General features: G+C 45.6%; 1 protein-coding gene across 1 annotated transcript in view; it reads right to left on the bottom strand.

Moving 5' to 3' along the window:
• LOC119952933 (mucin-16-like) overlaps nt 1-17,199 on the bottom strand; it is a 306,095-nt gene that overhangs the window by 45,193 nt on the left and 243,703 nt on the right. The window contains exons 150-161 of the mRNA XM_038776568.1: nt 11,179-11,348; nt 11,024-11,050; nt 9,924-10,078; nt 9,768-9,835; nt 8,370-8,539; nt 8,185-8,211; nt 5,885-6,039; nt 5,729-5,796; nt 4,357-4,526; nt 4,172-4,198; nt 2,252-2,406; nt 2,102-2,169 (exon numbers count right to left, since the gene is read on the bottom strand). Coding sequence (XP_038632496.1) covers nt 2,102-2,169; nt 2,252-2,406; nt 4,172-4,198; nt 4,357-4,526; nt 5,729-5,796; nt 5,885-6,039; nt 8,185-8,211; nt 8,370-8,539; nt 9,768-9,835; nt 9,924-10,078; nt 11,024-11,050; nt 11,179-11,348 — 1,260 coding nt within the window. The remainder of the gene's footprint in view (nt 1-2,101; nt 2,170-2,251; nt 2,407-4,171; nt 4,199-4,356; nt 4,527-5,728; nt 5,797-5,884; nt 6,040-8,184; nt 8,212-8,369; nt 8,540-9,767; nt 9,836-9,923; nt 10,079-11,023; nt 11,051-11,178; nt 11,349-17,199) is intronic.

Consider the following 17,199-nt stretch of genomic DNA (forward strand, 5'->3'; position numbering starts at 1 on the left):
CGCTGCACCCATGGGAAAGACCGGGTAGACCATGGTCATGACTTCATGTCAATTTTGCAGGCCCATTTATGGATTCAATGTTTTTTGTGATAGTAGACACCCATTCCAAATGCCTGGATGTCTACAAAATAAACTCGGCAAATACAACAGCAATCATCGATAAAGTTTGCACCCTATTTGCAGCACACGGTATCCTGGAGGTTTTAGTTTCAGACAAGGGAGCAGTTTTCAACAGCCAGAAGTTCACAAAATTCATGAAGTCAAATGGCAATCGGCACATAAGGACGGCACCGTACCACCCCGCATCAAATGTGTTGGCAGAGAGAGCCATGCAGACCTTAAAAGTCGGGTTGAAAAAACAGTCAGCTGCATCAGTAGACACAAAACTGTCACGCAGGCTATTCAACGATTGGACAATCCCACATGCCACAACGGGAATAGCACTGGCAGAGCTACTCATGGGCAGAAGACTCCGAACCAGGCTGAGCCTACGATTCCCAAATTTAAGCGGAAGAGTAGAACGACACCAAGAGGCCCAATGCAGGGGCTACGGCAACACTCGCTGAGAAAGGCAGTTCAATGCGGGTGAAAAGGTATGGATAAGAAATTACCCGAATGGCCACACATGGGTAGCAGGAATGGTCATGGCCATGTCAGGACCTGTGTCGTGTGGGAAACATGTGGGAACATAGTAAAAAAGGACATGGACCAGGTACGGGCCTCAGATTCGTTTCCTCCCCTGGAACGGACTCAGACCAGGATACCGAGGACCGTGGAGAATCGTCCCTGACAGAATATTCACGCCGCTCCGGCATCTCTGGTGAGGACATCAGACTCTGATATGAATAGCACAGGGGCTGTTCCCCTGCTGTCGGAGGAAGGGGGCGAACCGCACCTCAGACACTCTCAACGGAAAAAACGGGCGCCCCATCGGACTTTGGGGGGGAGGGTGTACTGACTTAGACCAGGGGCGCGATTCTCCCAACGGGAGACAAAGTGCCGACGCCGGAGTGAAACCCGGAGTGTTTCACTCCGGCGCCCCGGAGGGTGCTCCTCGCCCCCTATTCTCCCCCCCCCCCCCCCAGGGGGCTAGGGGCGGCGGTGCGTGAATCCTGAATGCCCGGCCTTGACGCTTGCGTCAAAGCGGCGCGCCGGGAATGACGCGGCCGGCGGCGCTGAAGTGACGTCAGCCGCGCATGCGTAGATTGGCCGGCTCCAACCCGCGAATCCGCGGTAGCCGTCTTCCCCTCCACTGCCCTGCAAGGCATGGCGGCTTGATCTAGGGAAAAGAGTGCATCGTTTACAGACACTGGCACGACGATCGGTGGGCACCGATCGCGGGCCAGACATCTGCTGAGCACGCCCGTGGTGCTCGATCCTCCTTCCGCCCCCCACAGGCCCCACACTCACCTGTCGCGCACTGTTCACGCTGGCAGTGACCAGGTGTGGTTGGCGCCGGCGTGGACCGGTCGGGTCCAGCAGGCCGCTCGGCCCATTCGGGCCGGAGAATCGCCGGTCGCTGTGAGAAACAGCGAGCGGCAATTCTCCGAGCGGTCTGTCGAAAAACGCGACACGCCATTTTTCGGGGGGTGGGAGAATAGCAGGGGGTGCCAGGGCGGCGTGGCGTGATTCGCCCGGCCCTCCCGCGATTCTCCCACCCGGCATGGGGTACGGAGAATCGGGCCTCAGGTCTTTGAGATTGGCCAATTAGAATACGAGTTCCCTGATTAGTGGCCCAATCAGGGAACCCCTTTCTCTGTATATAACGTGTCAGGTTGTTCTGCTGTTGGTTTTTTAAATTAAAGGAATTCTGATGAAGGGACTTCTGCCTCCGTGGACTTATTACACAATCAATCGTTTAACTCACATCTCAATGTGTTTGGTGTACCAAAGGGAAGTGCTGTTGTTTAGAGCAATTATAGATATCTAACAGAAACAAATAAATAATCCTCATGTTCTAATCGTAGAGACACAATCAAAATTCTGTAGAATAAACAGAAATTCATCCTGTTTTCACATTTCTGTTATATTAACCAATTCACTGTAAATTAATGTAATCGTGAAACAAATAGCGCTAAGTTTCAATGTCAATATTCCTTACCCAAAAGAGCGAACTCTGCAGCTTTGGAATGTTCTCTTGATATTGTTGTTACTAAACAGCCTGTTCAACTGAAGAAAAGTAATAGTTTTAGAGACAAATGTAATCTAATAAATTAAAATACACATTTATAACAATAAGTTGTTGACTGACCTGATAAACAATAATACTTGATGCAGATTTGTACAGATTAGAATTGGGCGACTGAAGATTTGCTGTCAGAGCCAGGTTAGTGACAGTGAAGGTCACATTAAACTCAAAAGGCTTTGTTTGCAGGTTTGGAGACGTGGTCACACGTGGTACTATAGCTATCCAGAAACACAACAGCACATTAAAATTGAGAATCAAACAATACCTGTGAATGCATTAAAGACAGTGGGACAAAATAAACCGTGGGCTGGATTCTCCAGTAATGGGGCTATGTATCCACGCCAACATAAAAATGCTGCCGTTTCACTCTGGACTTTCCTTAAGAGAGTCCTGAGTGATTCTCCCTTCAGCAAGGGGCTTTCAGGGCCCCGGAGTGGTTCTCACAGCTCTGGCTGCGGATACGGGGCCCCGGTGGCGGCCGCCCTGTGCGACATGGCGGACTCTCACCGGGGACCGTGATAGAAGAAGGAGGTCCCCCTGAGATCGCACTCGCCCGCGGGTCGGTGCCGCCCAATCTCTTGCCTGGCCGCCCAATCTCTAGCCTGGCCCCCTCTGGTGAACGATCCCCCCGCCCCTCTGAATCCGCAACCGCTACCTGACGTTCCCGACGGCCGACAGGTGGTTAGAACCACGCAGTCGGGAACTCGTCAGGTTGCTCGTGGAGAAACGGGCGGGGTGCCTCTGTCAATGGCCCCCTACCCATGCCGCATAGTTTGCGCGCATGTGATTCTCGAGCAATTCTCCGGGAACCGGAGTATTGTGGGAGCAGCGCTGGTCCGAATTTCCGGGTTAACAACCATTCTCCACCCCATGCGTGGAATGTGATTTCCACGTGGAGGATCAAAGAATCCAGCCCTAGAACTAGAAAAACCATCGCAGAATATTTCAAGGTAGACTTAGAGGGTTTATTTCGGGTTTGGCGATGCCATTCGTTTGAAGGCCAAATGATCGTACCTAGTGGACTTGCACCAGTTTGCTAATCTGTGTAGAAAGTGTCTTGATTTTGCTGAATCTTTTAGTGACTTGGAGTCTCCTGTATCCTTTAAATTTGGGCTGTGTGTGTAATTTTAAGTACAGACTGCCAGTTGTAGTTCCTTGCAGATTTTGTATCGGTCCATGTGAATGACTCACAGAAGGTGACAGAATGTCACAGCACATACAGGGTGTCATTGCACTAAATTGGTCGCTTATCCCTTGGTCTCATTATTTGAGGAAGCATGTGGTGGCATTGGAGGCAGTTCAAAGGAGGTTCACCAGATTGATTCCAGGAATGAAAGGGTTGATGTAAAACAATAGATTACACAGTTTGGGTTTATACTCACTGGTGTTTAGAATGATGAGGGGCGGATCTGATCAAGGTACCTAAAATACTAAAAGGGATTGATAATATAAATGCAGACTCCATGTTCCCCCTTGTAGGGCAATCTAGAACAAGAGGCCATAGATGTAGAGATGCGGCAGATTGAGAACAAAAATTTGAAGTACGAACTACTTCTCGCAGAGAGTGGTGAATTTGTGGAACTCGCTGCCCCATAATGTGGTGGAACCTGAGTCATTAAATGGTTTCAAGAAGAAGATAGATATATTACTGATTTTAAAATTGGGTAAAAGGCATATGGGAAATAGGTAATGGAGTAGATTTGAGACCAGGAGGAGATCAGCCATGATCTGATTGAATGGCGGAGCAGACTCGATTGGCTGAATTGCCTACTGCTCCTAACTCCTATGTTCCTATATCTGGTTGAAACTTTTTAAATTCTCAATTCCAAGAACTAAATTGTTTAAAGCAATAGGAAACACGAGAAACATGAAACAGGAAACATCCCAAATATTTCTGACAATGCATAAATCGGGATCAAGAAAGAGTTTCCCACTGTAATAAACCAAAATGTTAAAGAAACACAAGTTGCAAATTATACTCACTCGTCGAAGGAACAGGTTCATGGTAATCTGAAAAATCAAAATGACGTGTTTTTCATCAAAACGGTGTGGTGGAAATGTATTATCAAATCGTGAATTCAAGTCTATGGAATTGGTTTAATCATCCTCAATTGAGTCAACAGAATGAAATGTAAGAAGATAGATCATCTCCTTTAAATGTTAAATACCATTCACGTAGAGACTGTTATTGTCCAGTGTATATGTTCCCAAGGTGGAGATGCTCTTTGTGTTGTTTCTGAACACATGGTACACAGTGACTTTATTAACTTCCTGAGGAATAGAATTATTTCTGAAAGTGCAGACTGCATCAACACTGGTGTCCGCAACATTTGCCAGGCTGTGAAATAAACACATATCCAAAAACGTCAGACAGGATCTAAAAAGCACATAAGAACCTTGAGCCCCAAGCATGAGAAAATGTTTATAAGTAGTGGGGATGAATTTCCTCAATGTGGTCTATCTAAAATATACAGCAGTTGTGTGTTTAAGTGCATAGGTTTGAAGTAAATGGGTTAAAACATGCTGATTGACTATTATGTGCATTGAAATTCCTTTGCCCAGGGATTTTTCTATTTGGTTAAAATGGTGCATGTATTGCCAATGGTATTTGATGTCTGGTATTCACAAGGCATCAACACAAATCTATTCACTTCATAGTTGATTTGCTAAGGGTGCAAAATTTTTCTTCTTTTACAATTAGCATGCTTGATTATTCAAGGTTAGCTAACCATGGCGTATTATGGGGGAAGGCTCAGAGTTAGGCCCCAAATCCTCTTCAGTTGTAACGGCGATCAAATCGCACACATTTAGTGTAATTCTCAACCACACGTTAAGCATCTAGCCAACTGAGTTAACTAGCCAATGAGGTTTATAGCTAGAGCAAGTTAACTGCTTGAACCCGCAACCCCAAAGTGAATGGCAGCACTGACAATGGTATTTTTCAAGGAAACAATAAGTTAGCTGAGTCTTTACCAGGATGAAGTCTGTTGCTCAGGAGAAAGGACAGCATTCAATGCTATTAATTCTCTGATATTACCATTGAAGCACTTGTAGAGTTCATATGCATTTATCAATAGAAGAGTATGCTGCTCAATGGACATACAATGCACCATGACTGCTGCCAATCCTTCCATTATCTTAGCTTGCAGAAATAGCAGAGATTAAAGCTGTACATTCCTGACATTGTTTCCAACAATCTGGTTGAAACTGCAGCTCCTCTTTATGTCTGACAAGGTACAAGAATCTCGGACCTGATGATGTTTTTGAACTTTGCTCAAGGAAACCTATAATTTTAATCAGTCATTTAAATCTCACATCTCAAAGTGTGAGATGTTAGATTGATAGAAAATCTATAGAAAAGCGTTGTTGCTTACAGCAATTATAGACATTCAACAGAAAGAAATACATAACACATTCAAAATTCTGTAGTAAATCAGAAATTCATCCTGTTTTCACATTAATGCGAGATGAACTAATTTACTGAACTTTAATGTAATCTTGAAACAAATACCGATAAGTTTCAATGTCAATATTCCTTACCCGAAAGAGCGAACTCTGCAGCTTTGGAATGTTCTCTTGATAGTGCTGTTTCTAAACAGCCTGTTCAACTGAAGAAAAGTAACATTCATAGTTTTAGAGACAAATATAATATTATCAATTAAAATACACGTTTGTAATAATAAGTTGTTGACTGACCTGATAAGCAATAATATCTGATGCAGATTTGTGCAGATCAGAATTGGGCGTCAGCAGATCTGCTGTCAGAGCCAGGTTAGTGGCAGTGAAGGTCACATTAAACTCAAAGGGCTTTGTTTGCAGGTTTGGAGATGTGGTCACAAGTGGTACTATAGCTATCCAGAAACACAACAGCACATTAAAATTGAGAATCAAACAATACCTGTGAATGCATTAAAGACAGTGGGACAAAATAAACCGTGGGCTGGATTCTCCAGTAATGGGGCTATGTATCCACGCCAGCGTAAAGATGCTGGCATTTCACTCTGGACTTTCCTTAAGAAAGTCCTGAGCGATTCTCCCTTCAGCAGGGGGCTTGCAGGGCCCCTGAGTGGTTCTCGCAGCTCTGGCTGCGGATACGGGGCTCTGGTGGTGGACATGCACCGTGGACCGTGATAGAAGAAGTAGGTCCCCCTGAGATTGCCCGCGGATCGGTGCCACACAATCACTTGCCTGGCCATCCATGAGGCCCCCCCTGGCGAACGATTCCCCCGCCCCTCACCAGGCCGGCCGCAGACTGAATCCGCAACCTCTACCCGACGTTCCCGACGGCCGACTGGTGGTTAGAACCACGACGTCGGGAACTCGGCCGGTTGCGCCTGGAGAATCGGGCGGGGTGCCTCTGTCAATGGCCCCCTACCCACGCCACATAGTTTGCGCGCATGTGATTCTCGAGCAATTCTCCGGGAACCGGAGAATCGCGGGAGCAGCACCAGTCCGAATTTCCACGTTAACAACCATTCTCCGCCCCCTTCGCCGAATGTGATTTCCACGTGGAGGATCAAAGAATCCAGCCCTAGAACTAGAAAAACCATCGCAGAATATTTCAAGGTAGACTTAGAGGGTTTATTTCAGGTTTGGTGATGCCATTCGTTTAAAGGACTATACAGAAATATTTTCTATCGCACATGCAATTAGGCCAAATGATTGTACCTAGTGGACTTGTTTAAAGGGGCCTCACGGTAGCATGGTGGTTACCATCAATGCTTCACAGCTCCAGGGTCCCAGGTTCGATTCCCGGCTGGGTCACTGTCTGTGTGGAGTCTGCACATCCTCCCTGTGTGTGCGTGGGTTTCCTCCGGGTGCTCCGGTTTCCTCCCACAGTCCAAAGATGTGCGGGTTAGGTGGATTGGCCATGCTAAATTGCCCGTAGTGTAAGGTTAATGGGGGGATTGTTGGGTTACGGGTATACGGGTTACGTGGGTTTAAGTAGGGTGATCATTGCTCGGCACAACATCGAGGGCCGAAGGGCCTGTTCTGTGCTGTACTGTTCTATGTTCTAAGTTCTATGTTCTATGACTTGCACCAGTTTGCTAATGTGTAGAAATTGTCCTGATTTTGCTGAATCTTTTAGTGACTTGGAGTCTCCTGTATCCTTTAAATTTGGGCTGTGTCTGTAATTTTAAGTACAGACTGCCTGTTCTAGTTCCTTGCAGCTTTAGTATCAGTCCATGTGAATGACTCACAGAAGGTGACAGAATGATACAGCACATAGAGAATGTCACAGCACTAAATGGGTTGCTTATCCCTTGGTCTCCTTATTTGTGGAAGCATGTGGTGGCATTGGAGGCAGTTCAAAGGTGGTTCACCAGATTGATTCCAGGGATGAAAAGGTTGATGTAAGACAAAAGATTACACAGTTTGGGTTTATACTCACTGGAGTTTAGAATGATGAGGGGCGGATCTGATCAAGGTATCTAAAATACTAAAAGGGATTGATAATATAAATGCAGACTACATGTTCCCCCTTGTAGGGCAATCTAGAACAAAAGGCCATAGATGTAGAGAGGCGGCAGATTGAGAACAAAAATTTGAAGTACGAACTACTTCTCGCAGAGAGTGGTGAATTTGTGGAACTCGCTGCCCCAAAATGTGGTGGAACCTGAGTCATTAAATGGTTTCAAGAAGAAGATAGATATATTACTGATTTTAAAATTGGGTAAAAGGCATATGGGAAACAGGTAATGGAGTAGATTTGAGACCAGGAAGAGATCAGCCATGATCTGATTGAATGGCGGAGCAGGCTCCATTGGCTGAACTGCCTACCACTGCTCCTAATTCCTATGTTCCTATATCTGGTTGAAACTTTTTAAATTCTCATTTCCAAGAACTAAATTGTTTAAAGCAATAGGAAACATGAGAAGCACTAAACAGGAAACATCCCAAATATTTCTGGCAATGCATAAATCGGGATCAAGAAAGTGTTTCCCACTGTAATAAACCAAAATGTTAAAGAAACACAAGTTGCAAATTATACTCACTCGTCGAAGGAACAGGTTCATGGTAATCTGAAAAATCAAAATGACGTGTTTTTCATCAAAACGGTGTGGTGGAAATGTATTATCAAATCGTGAATTCAAGTTTATGGAATTGGTTTAATCATCCTCAATTGAGTCAACAGAATGAAATGTAAGAAGATAGATCATCTCCTTTAAATGTTAAATACCATTCACGTAGAGACTGTTATTGTCCAGTGTATATGTTCCCAAGGTGGAGATGCTCTTTGTGTTGTTTCTGAACACATGGTACACAGTGACTTTATTAACTTCCTGAGGAATAGAATTATTTCTGAAAGTGCAGACTGCATCAACACTGGTGTCCGCAACATTTGCCAGGCTGTGAAATAAACACAGATACAAAGACGTCAGACAGGATCTAAAAAGCAGTTATGAACCTTGAGCCCCAAGCATGAGAAAATGTTTATAAGTAGTGGGGATGAATTTCCTCAATGTGGTCTATCTAAAATATACAGCAGTTGTGGCTTTAAGTGAATAGGTTTAAAGTAAATGAGTTTAATCATGCTGATTGACTATTATGTACATTGAAACTCCTTTGCTCAGGGATCTTTCTATTGGGTTAAAATGGTGCATGTATTGCCAATGGTATTTGATGTCTGGTATTCACAAGGCATCAACACAAATCTATTCACTTCATAGTTGATTTGCTAAGGGTGCAAAATTTTTCTTCTTTTACAATTAGCATGCTTGATTATTCAAGGTTAGCTAACCATGGCTTATTATGGGGGAAGGCTCAGAGTCAGGCCACAAATCCTCTTCAGTTGTAACGGCGATCAAATCGCACACATTTAGTGTAATTCTCAACCACACGTTAAGCATCTAGCCAACTGAGTTAACCAGCCAATGAGGTTTATAGCTAGAGCAAGTTAACTGCTTGAACCCGCAACCCCAAAGTGAATGGCAGCACTGACAATGGTATTTCTCAACGAAACAATAAGTTAGCTGGGTCTTTACCAGGATGAAGTCTGTTGCTCAGGAGAAAGGAGAAAGTCTGTTGCTCAGGAGAAAGGACAGCATTCAATGCTATTAATCCTCTGATATTACCATTGAAGCACTTGTAGAGTTCAAGTGCATTTATCAATAGAAGAGTATGCTGCTCAATGGACATACAATGCACCATGACTGCTGCCAATCCTTCCATTATCTTAGCTTGCAGAAATAGCAGAGATTAAAGCTGTACATTCCTGACATTGTTTCCAACAATCTGGTTGAAACTGCAGCTCCTCTTTATGTCTGACAAGGTTCAAGAATCTCAGGCCTGATGATGTTTTTGAACTTTGCTCAAGGAAACCTATAATTTTAATCAGTCATTTAAATCTCACATCTCAAAGTGTGAGATGTTAGATTGATAGAAAATCTATAGAAAAGCATTGTTGCTTACAGCAATTATAGACATTCAACAGAAAGAAATACATGACACATTCAAAATTCTGTAGTAAATCAGAAATTCATCCTGTTTTCACATTAATGCGAGATGAACTAATTTACTGAACATTAATGTAATCTTGAAACAAATACCGATAAGTTTCAATGTCAATATTCCTTACCCGAAAGAGCGAACTCTGCAGCTTTGGAATGTTCTCTTGATATTGCTGTTATTAAACAGCCTGTTCAACTGAAGAAAAGTAACAGTCATAGTTTTAGAGACAAATATAATATTATCAATTAAAATACACGTTTGTAATAATTAATTATTGACTGACCTGATGAACAATAATATCTGATGCAGATTTGTACAGTTCAGAATTGGGCGACTGCAGATCTGCTGTCAGAGCCAGGTTCGTAACAATGAAGGTCACATTAAACTCAAAGGGCTTTGTTTGCAGGTTTGGAGATGTGGTCACTAGTGGTACTATAGCTATCCAGAAACACAACAGCACATTAAAATTGAGAATCAAACATATCTGTGACTGCATCATTTGTATTAAAGACAGTGAGACACAATAAACCAGAAATACATAAACAATCGCCGAATATTTCAAGCTAGAGTTCGAGGGCTTTTTCAGATCTGATGATGGCATTCGTTCAAAGGACTATACAGAAATATTTGCTAAAAACCATCTTACATGGTTGACTTGCACCAGTTTGGTTATCTGTATAGAAATTGTCTTGGCTTTGTTGAATCTCTTACTGACTTGGAGTCTCCTGTATCCTTTAAATTTGGACTGTGTGTGTAATTTTAAGTACAGAATGTGATAGTATGACTAGGGAGATTACGGTACCTTAGAACCATGCTGCCATTGGTGCAGAAGACTCGCTGCTCATTGGCTCAGGCAAGTCATGTGCCTCTCAGCCAATTGGCTGAGGCCAGTCATGTGACTACCCGCCGATTGGCTGAGAGGTTGGTAGCTCCACCTACGAGGCGGGGTATAAGAACATGTACCGGCCGGCAGTCGGCCTTTCTCTGTACATCTACTGCCACGCACACATCTAGTGTATTAAAGCCTGTTGTTTGGAACCACTTCACGACGAGTCCAATTGATGGTGCATCACAGACTGCCTGTTCCAGCTTCTCGCAGCTTTAGTATCAATCTGTGTGAATGACTCACAGAAGGCGACAGAATGTCACAGCACGTACAGGATGTCATAGCACATACAGGATCCCTGGTTGAAACTTGACAAATTTTCAATTCCAATCAGAACTAAATTATTTAAAGACATAGGAAAAACTAGAAGCACTAAACAGGAAACATCCTAAGTATGTCTGACATACATAATTCGGGTTCAAGCAAGAATTTTCTTGACACCAATCACTGTCATGAACCAAAACATTAAAGAAGCACAAATTTGAAATTGTACTCACTAGTTGAAGGAACAGGTTCATGGTAACCTGAAAAATCAAAATAAAAATATTATTAAATCGTGAAATCAAATTGATGGATTTGATTTAATCATCTTCAATATAGTCGACAGAATGAAATGTAACAAGACGGACTATCTCCTTGAAATGTTAAATACCATTCACGTAGAGGCTGTTGTTGTCCAGTGCATATGTTCCCAAGGTGGAAATGCCCTTTGTGTTGTTTCTGAACACATGGTACACAGTGACTTTATTAACTTCTTGAGGAATAGAATTATTTCTGAAAGTGCAGACTGCATCAACACTGGTGTCCTCAATGTTTGCTGGGCTGTGAAATAAACACACATACAAAGAAGTCAGTCAGGATCTAAAATGCATGCAAGAACCTTGAGCTTGAGCCCGACGCATGAGAAAATGTTTGAAAGTACTGGGGCTGAATATCCTCAATGTCTACCTAAAATGTACATCAGTTGTGTGTTTAAGTGAATAGTTTGAAGTAACTGGGGTTTAGTCATGCTGATTGACAATTGTGCACATTGAAATTCCTCTGTCCAGGGATATTTTTATTTGCTTGAAATGGTGCATGTATTTCCCATGGTTTTAATGATTGACATTCCCAAAGCATCAACACAGTTTTGTTTCCAGAACCACGGGCTGGGTTCTCCATCCCTGAGATGAAGTGTTGACGTCGGGGCAAATCTAGCGGACTTCAATGTCAGCAAAACTGGCGTCGCACCCAGACCAATTCACCGACTGTTAAGGAACTAGCACTGGCGCCACGTGGAACGTGATCGATTCCAAAGAGAAATTATACTGGATTCGGCGAGTTTGGGATTGACATTCAGGAGGCTGACAAGCTGCAGCTGCATATGCACTCGGCACTCCCCACACACACTCATCCCAGCTAACAAGATGGCAGCAAGATGAGCGGCACAGAGATTTGCAAATGCCAAACTGGAGACCTTGCTGGACACCTTGGAGGAGAGGTCCTTAACCACAGGGTGCGAAGGAGGCTGCCAGCTGCCGCTGTTCACTGGGCCTGAACGCAGGTGGCAGAGTCGTCAGCGCTGTGGGTGACACCACGAGGACTGGCCAGCAGTGCCGAAGGAAACCGCATACCTCCTCAGGGCGGCCAGGTTGCATAGACAGCACTATGCCTCTAATACCAACCCCCATTTTATACACCCGTAATCCCACTAACCTGCACCCCCAACGCAGAGGGCGACCAAACTCCCACCCTGTAACACATGTCGGCATCCATATCGGCTGCCATGGCCAGCTGCCCTGGCCACTGAAACCACCAGCTACCCAGACCTTGGGCTGCATGCATCCAATTATCTATCACAGTGCATTTTATATCCACCCCACCTCCCCCCCCACCCCCCCCACCCTCCCCACCCCCCTCCCCTCCACCAAGGAGAAGGCTGTGCGCAACCGAGAGAGAGAGAAGACTGGAAGGATACCGCCGGACATGCGGCCCCTCACTGCAGCAGAACAAAGAGCACTGGATGTGGTCGGAGGGCCCGATCAAAGGGCAGTCACTGGGACGGACGTCGGCATTGGGCGAGGTAGTGAGATCCTACTGAGTTGGGGTTACCAATGGCTTATGTGTCACCATCACACCCACCACCCCCACAGCCCCCCCCCCCCCCCCCCCCCGACCTCCCCCTCCCCCACTATGCAATCTTGTGTCTTGCTGGAGCTTCTGGTGATGACGCAGGCCTTTCTGGTGTCCCACTCCCCCAACCACAACCCTGCGTGTTGAGCGGCATTGAGGATGAGACCGACATGGATGGGAGCGACCGACCCGAATCCCGTGACCCAAGGCATCCCGGAGCTCGAGTCCAGGGAAGACACCAATTTCCTGTCACAGCTGTCTCCAACAACCTCCACCATCCCAGAGCCACTCACCTCGGTTGGGCACTTTAGTGAAGAGTCCCCTAGGAGGCTACCTGGTGCACACCACACACATGCTGTGGTTCTTCATGTGGAAGTAGGAACTCTCAAGGGGATGGACAGTCGGAGGGCGGGATGTCCCCAGGGACTAGATGCTGTCCAGATGAATTTCTGGCTTCTGGAATGGACGGTCCCATCATTTGCAGAAATGCAATCGCAGAGTCAGAGACTACATGAGGGGATGTCGGTGAGCATCCAGCACCTGCAGGTGCAGTTGGAGGAGTTCAACCTCTTGCAGGAGTAGGAGGTGGTGCCGACCATGCATGTCACCCAGGCCAACACCATACCGGTGGCATCTGAGGTGGAGTCCTTGGGACAATCGATATAGACGGTGGCTGAGGCTCAGGACAGGGCTGCCCTATCATAGGCAGCCATATACCAGAGCTACTTGGACATTGTAGTTGCGCTCCAGAGTGTGGCCCAGTCACAGCGGGTCATGGCTGAGAGCATCAGCGGCATTGCCCAGGCGCTGGCCGATGTGGCACAGACACAGAAGGAAGTGACCCAGTCCCAGTGGAGATGGTGCAGTCCCTGGCTGTTGTGGCACAGACACAGAAGGTGGTGGCACAGTCACAGCATGATGTAATGCAGTCCTAGACAGTGGTCATCCACTTCCTGTGCTCCACGGCTGAGAACATTCAGACCCTAGTCAAGACGAGAGCGGTCCTCCAAGACTGGCAGCACCAGGTGGCGGTGGAGCCTCAGGAGTTCGCTCCGCCTGCACCCTCATCCCACTGAGTAGCCCCGGGGCCATCGGGCACCCCGAGGGAGGAGTAAGTGAAGGGGCTTGCGCATGCGCAGTCAAAAGTTTTGGTCGCGGATCGTAATGCGCATGCGCACGCCGCGCATGCGCAATGGAAACAAAACCGCACAGTGAAGGAGGAAGGCCGATTTGCGCATGCGCAATGCATTCCTGCGCGTGACGTCATGACGTCTGAGCATCCCGACCACGCCCACTTAAAAGGGAAATGCCCGAAAATTGCAAACAAGACACTTAAAGTGGTAAACACAAATTTTCTTGCCTCAGAACACAGAAAAACGCCTGAACTTAAACCAACAGTTAAAAACAACTTGCACAACACCCTGAAAAAAGCAGTCTGCACCACCCAAAGTGAAGAGAACAAAAAGAATTCCGAAACAACAAAAGATGATTTGTTTTTCAAAGATTACCTCTCAGACATGGCTGAGTCAGTCGGATATGCTTATCACAGCATCAGCGACACGGTCGCAAAGCACAACACGAACCAACTCGTGGTAGATGAATCCAACCAAGATGATTTGGTTTTCAAAGAACACTACTCAGACATGGCTGAGTCAGTCGGATATGCTTATCACAGCATCAGCGACACGGTCGCAAAGTTCAACACGAATCAACTCGTGGTAGAAGAATCCAACCAGGATGATTTGGTTTTCGAAGAATACTACTCAGGCACAGCTGAGTCAGTCGGATATGCTTATCACAGCATCAGCGACACGGTCGCAAAGTTCAACACGAATCAACTCGTGGTAGAAGAAGCCAATGAAGATGAAATGGGTATCAAAGAATACTACTCAGACATGGAGGAGTTATTTGGACATGCTGATCACAGCATCAGCGACACCGTTGCAAAGCTCAACAAGACTCTACTCATGGTAGATGAATCCAACACCATGATGCCATGGCAGCTCGTCGATACATTGGATGACAGCAATACCCTAGACGAAGACGACGCCACACAGAGAGCACAGGAAGACTCCACAGAGCGAGCGATGACAGGCTCCACAGTGCGAGTGATGAAAGACTCCAAAAGGGATGCAAGCAAACACTCCCTGGCGAACACCATGCATGAACAAGACCATGAAGGTAAACCCGCTGTATCTGAGCAACCGCAAGCAGACTATGAAAGTCTACCAAGCTCACAGGAACAAGAAGAAGACAACGTACATCTAACCACTGACACCATGCATGCGCAAGACCATGAAGGTCAACCTGCCATATCTGAGCAACCACAAGCAGACTATGAAAGTCTAACAAGCTCACATGAACAAGAAGAAGACAATGCACCTCTACACACTGCATGCGAAGACAGTGACAAGGTGATCACACTCGACGTACAGGATCACAGCGAGACTGACAGTTCTCAGCTTGTCTGTACCGAAGCACAGAGTGAATACAGTAACAAGGTGATCGCACTCGACGTACAGGATCACAGCGAGACTGACAGTTCTCAGCTTGTCTGTACAGAAGCACAGAGTCGGGCCACCCAACAGTCCAGAGAGACGATGCCGAAAGAAAACATGCAGATTTTGACTCCAGAAGAGGAGCACCTGGAGTCCAGAGAGACAACGCCGAAAGAAACCATGCAGATTCTGACTCCAGAAGAGGAGCACCTGGAGTCCAGAGAGACCAAGCAAAAAGAAACCATGCAGATTTTGACTCCAGAAGAGGAGCACCTGGAGTCCAGTGAGACAACATCAACAGAAATCATGAAGATTTCAACTCCAGAAGCGGAGCACCAAGAGTCTAGAGAGACCACGTCAAGTGAAATCATGCAGATTTGGACTCCAGAACAGGAGCGCCAAGAGTCCGGAGACACCACGTCAACTGAAATCATGCAGATTTGGACTCCAGAAGAGGAGCGCCAGAAGTCCACAGACACCACGTCAATTGTAATCATGGAGGTTTTGACTCCAGAAGAGGAGCGCCAAGAATCCAGAGACACCGCGTCAAATGGAATAGAGAAGAATTTGACTCCGGAAGAGGAGCACCAAGAAAGCAAAGATGAGGAATCCAATTCTCCACAAATGATTGATGTCACCTGCACCGATGCAATATCAGATCATTCGCACCACTCTCGAGACGAAATGCTCAATGACTCAAATTATCCACTCGGGACACGAATAGAGTATAACAAGAAAAACAACAGTCAAAAGAAGCACAGCAGAAACGGGACAAACAACAGCAAGAACAAAAGCAACATGAAGCGCGACAAGACCAACAACAATAGCAAGAAGCACAGCAGAAACGAGAACGACAACAAAAAGAACAAAAGCAACATGAAGCGCGACAAGACAAACAACAAAGTCAGGCACAAAGATAGCGACAACACCAAAGACAGAAACGACAAAAACAGCAACACGAACGGCAACGAAAACAACAAAGTCAGGAACAACGACAGTGCCAACACCAAAGACAGAAACGACAAAAACAGCAACAAGTACGGCAACGAAAACAACAAAAACAGGAACGACAGAAACAACAGCAATGTAACAACGACTTGTACACAATGGTACTACTCGGCACATGAAGGACAATGCCACAGCTCACTGCAAAACGATGACAAGACTACAAACATGTCATGGGATGACAACGAATCGCACAAACTCACGTCGGCTCCAGAACGAGCAAGCACACCAGCATCCAAGGCGGATGAGACAATAAATCAACACCACAAGCACAAAAAAAAAAAAAAAAGTCCATGCCAGTCAACATCAGTGAGGTGACCATGCAAACACCTCGGGATGATGCAGTGGGTACTTAAAATAATAAGGAACACCAACAACATTCACAGCGGACTTGCAATATCAATATCACCACGTCATCAACAACAACAAAAAAAAAAGCTCTGAACAAATTCATCAAGTTTGGACTCATAAATGTTTTTATTAAGATTGGACATATAACTACATTGGCTTTGTACAATATGCAATAGCACCATCACCTGCATAGATACGCATATCATAAGTAACTGTTTTCTATAATTTTCTTTAACGATGTACAGCAAATATGTAAAGAGAAAAAGGGGGATGTGGTAATCGTAGATTTACTAGACACAAAAACAACTGAGCAAACACCAGAGGGAGAGCTATAAATACACCGGGACAGGATGTACAATTTTCTTTAACGATGTACAGAAAATATGTAAAGAGAAAAAGGGGGATGTGGTGATCACAAGTTAACTAGATGCAATACAACTGAGCAAACACTAGAGGGGGCACGGGAGAGCCATATAAATAGACGGGGACAGGAAGTGAGGACACACTTCACTGAGGGCAGAACTTGGAGCAGGACACAGACACAGACATACACCCACACGCCAGCTAGGAACACTGAAGGTAACCTTAGGAAACAGCTCTGAAGAGTGAACGAACTTACAATAAAGCATCTTCTCCACATTTGAGACTACGAGCTTTATTAAGACACGAGTAACAACACAAAACCGTCGCTGCAGAGTCCTCCCCCG

The sequence above is a fragment of the Scyliorhinus canicula genome, chromosome 18 (genome assembly GCF_902713615.1).
Source record: "Scyliorhinus canicula chromosome 18, sScyCan1.1, whole genome shotgun sequence".
Taxonomy (NCBI): Eukaryota; Metazoa; Chordata; class Chondrichthyes; order Carcharhiniformes; family Scyliorhinidae; genus Scyliorhinus; species Scyliorhinus canicula.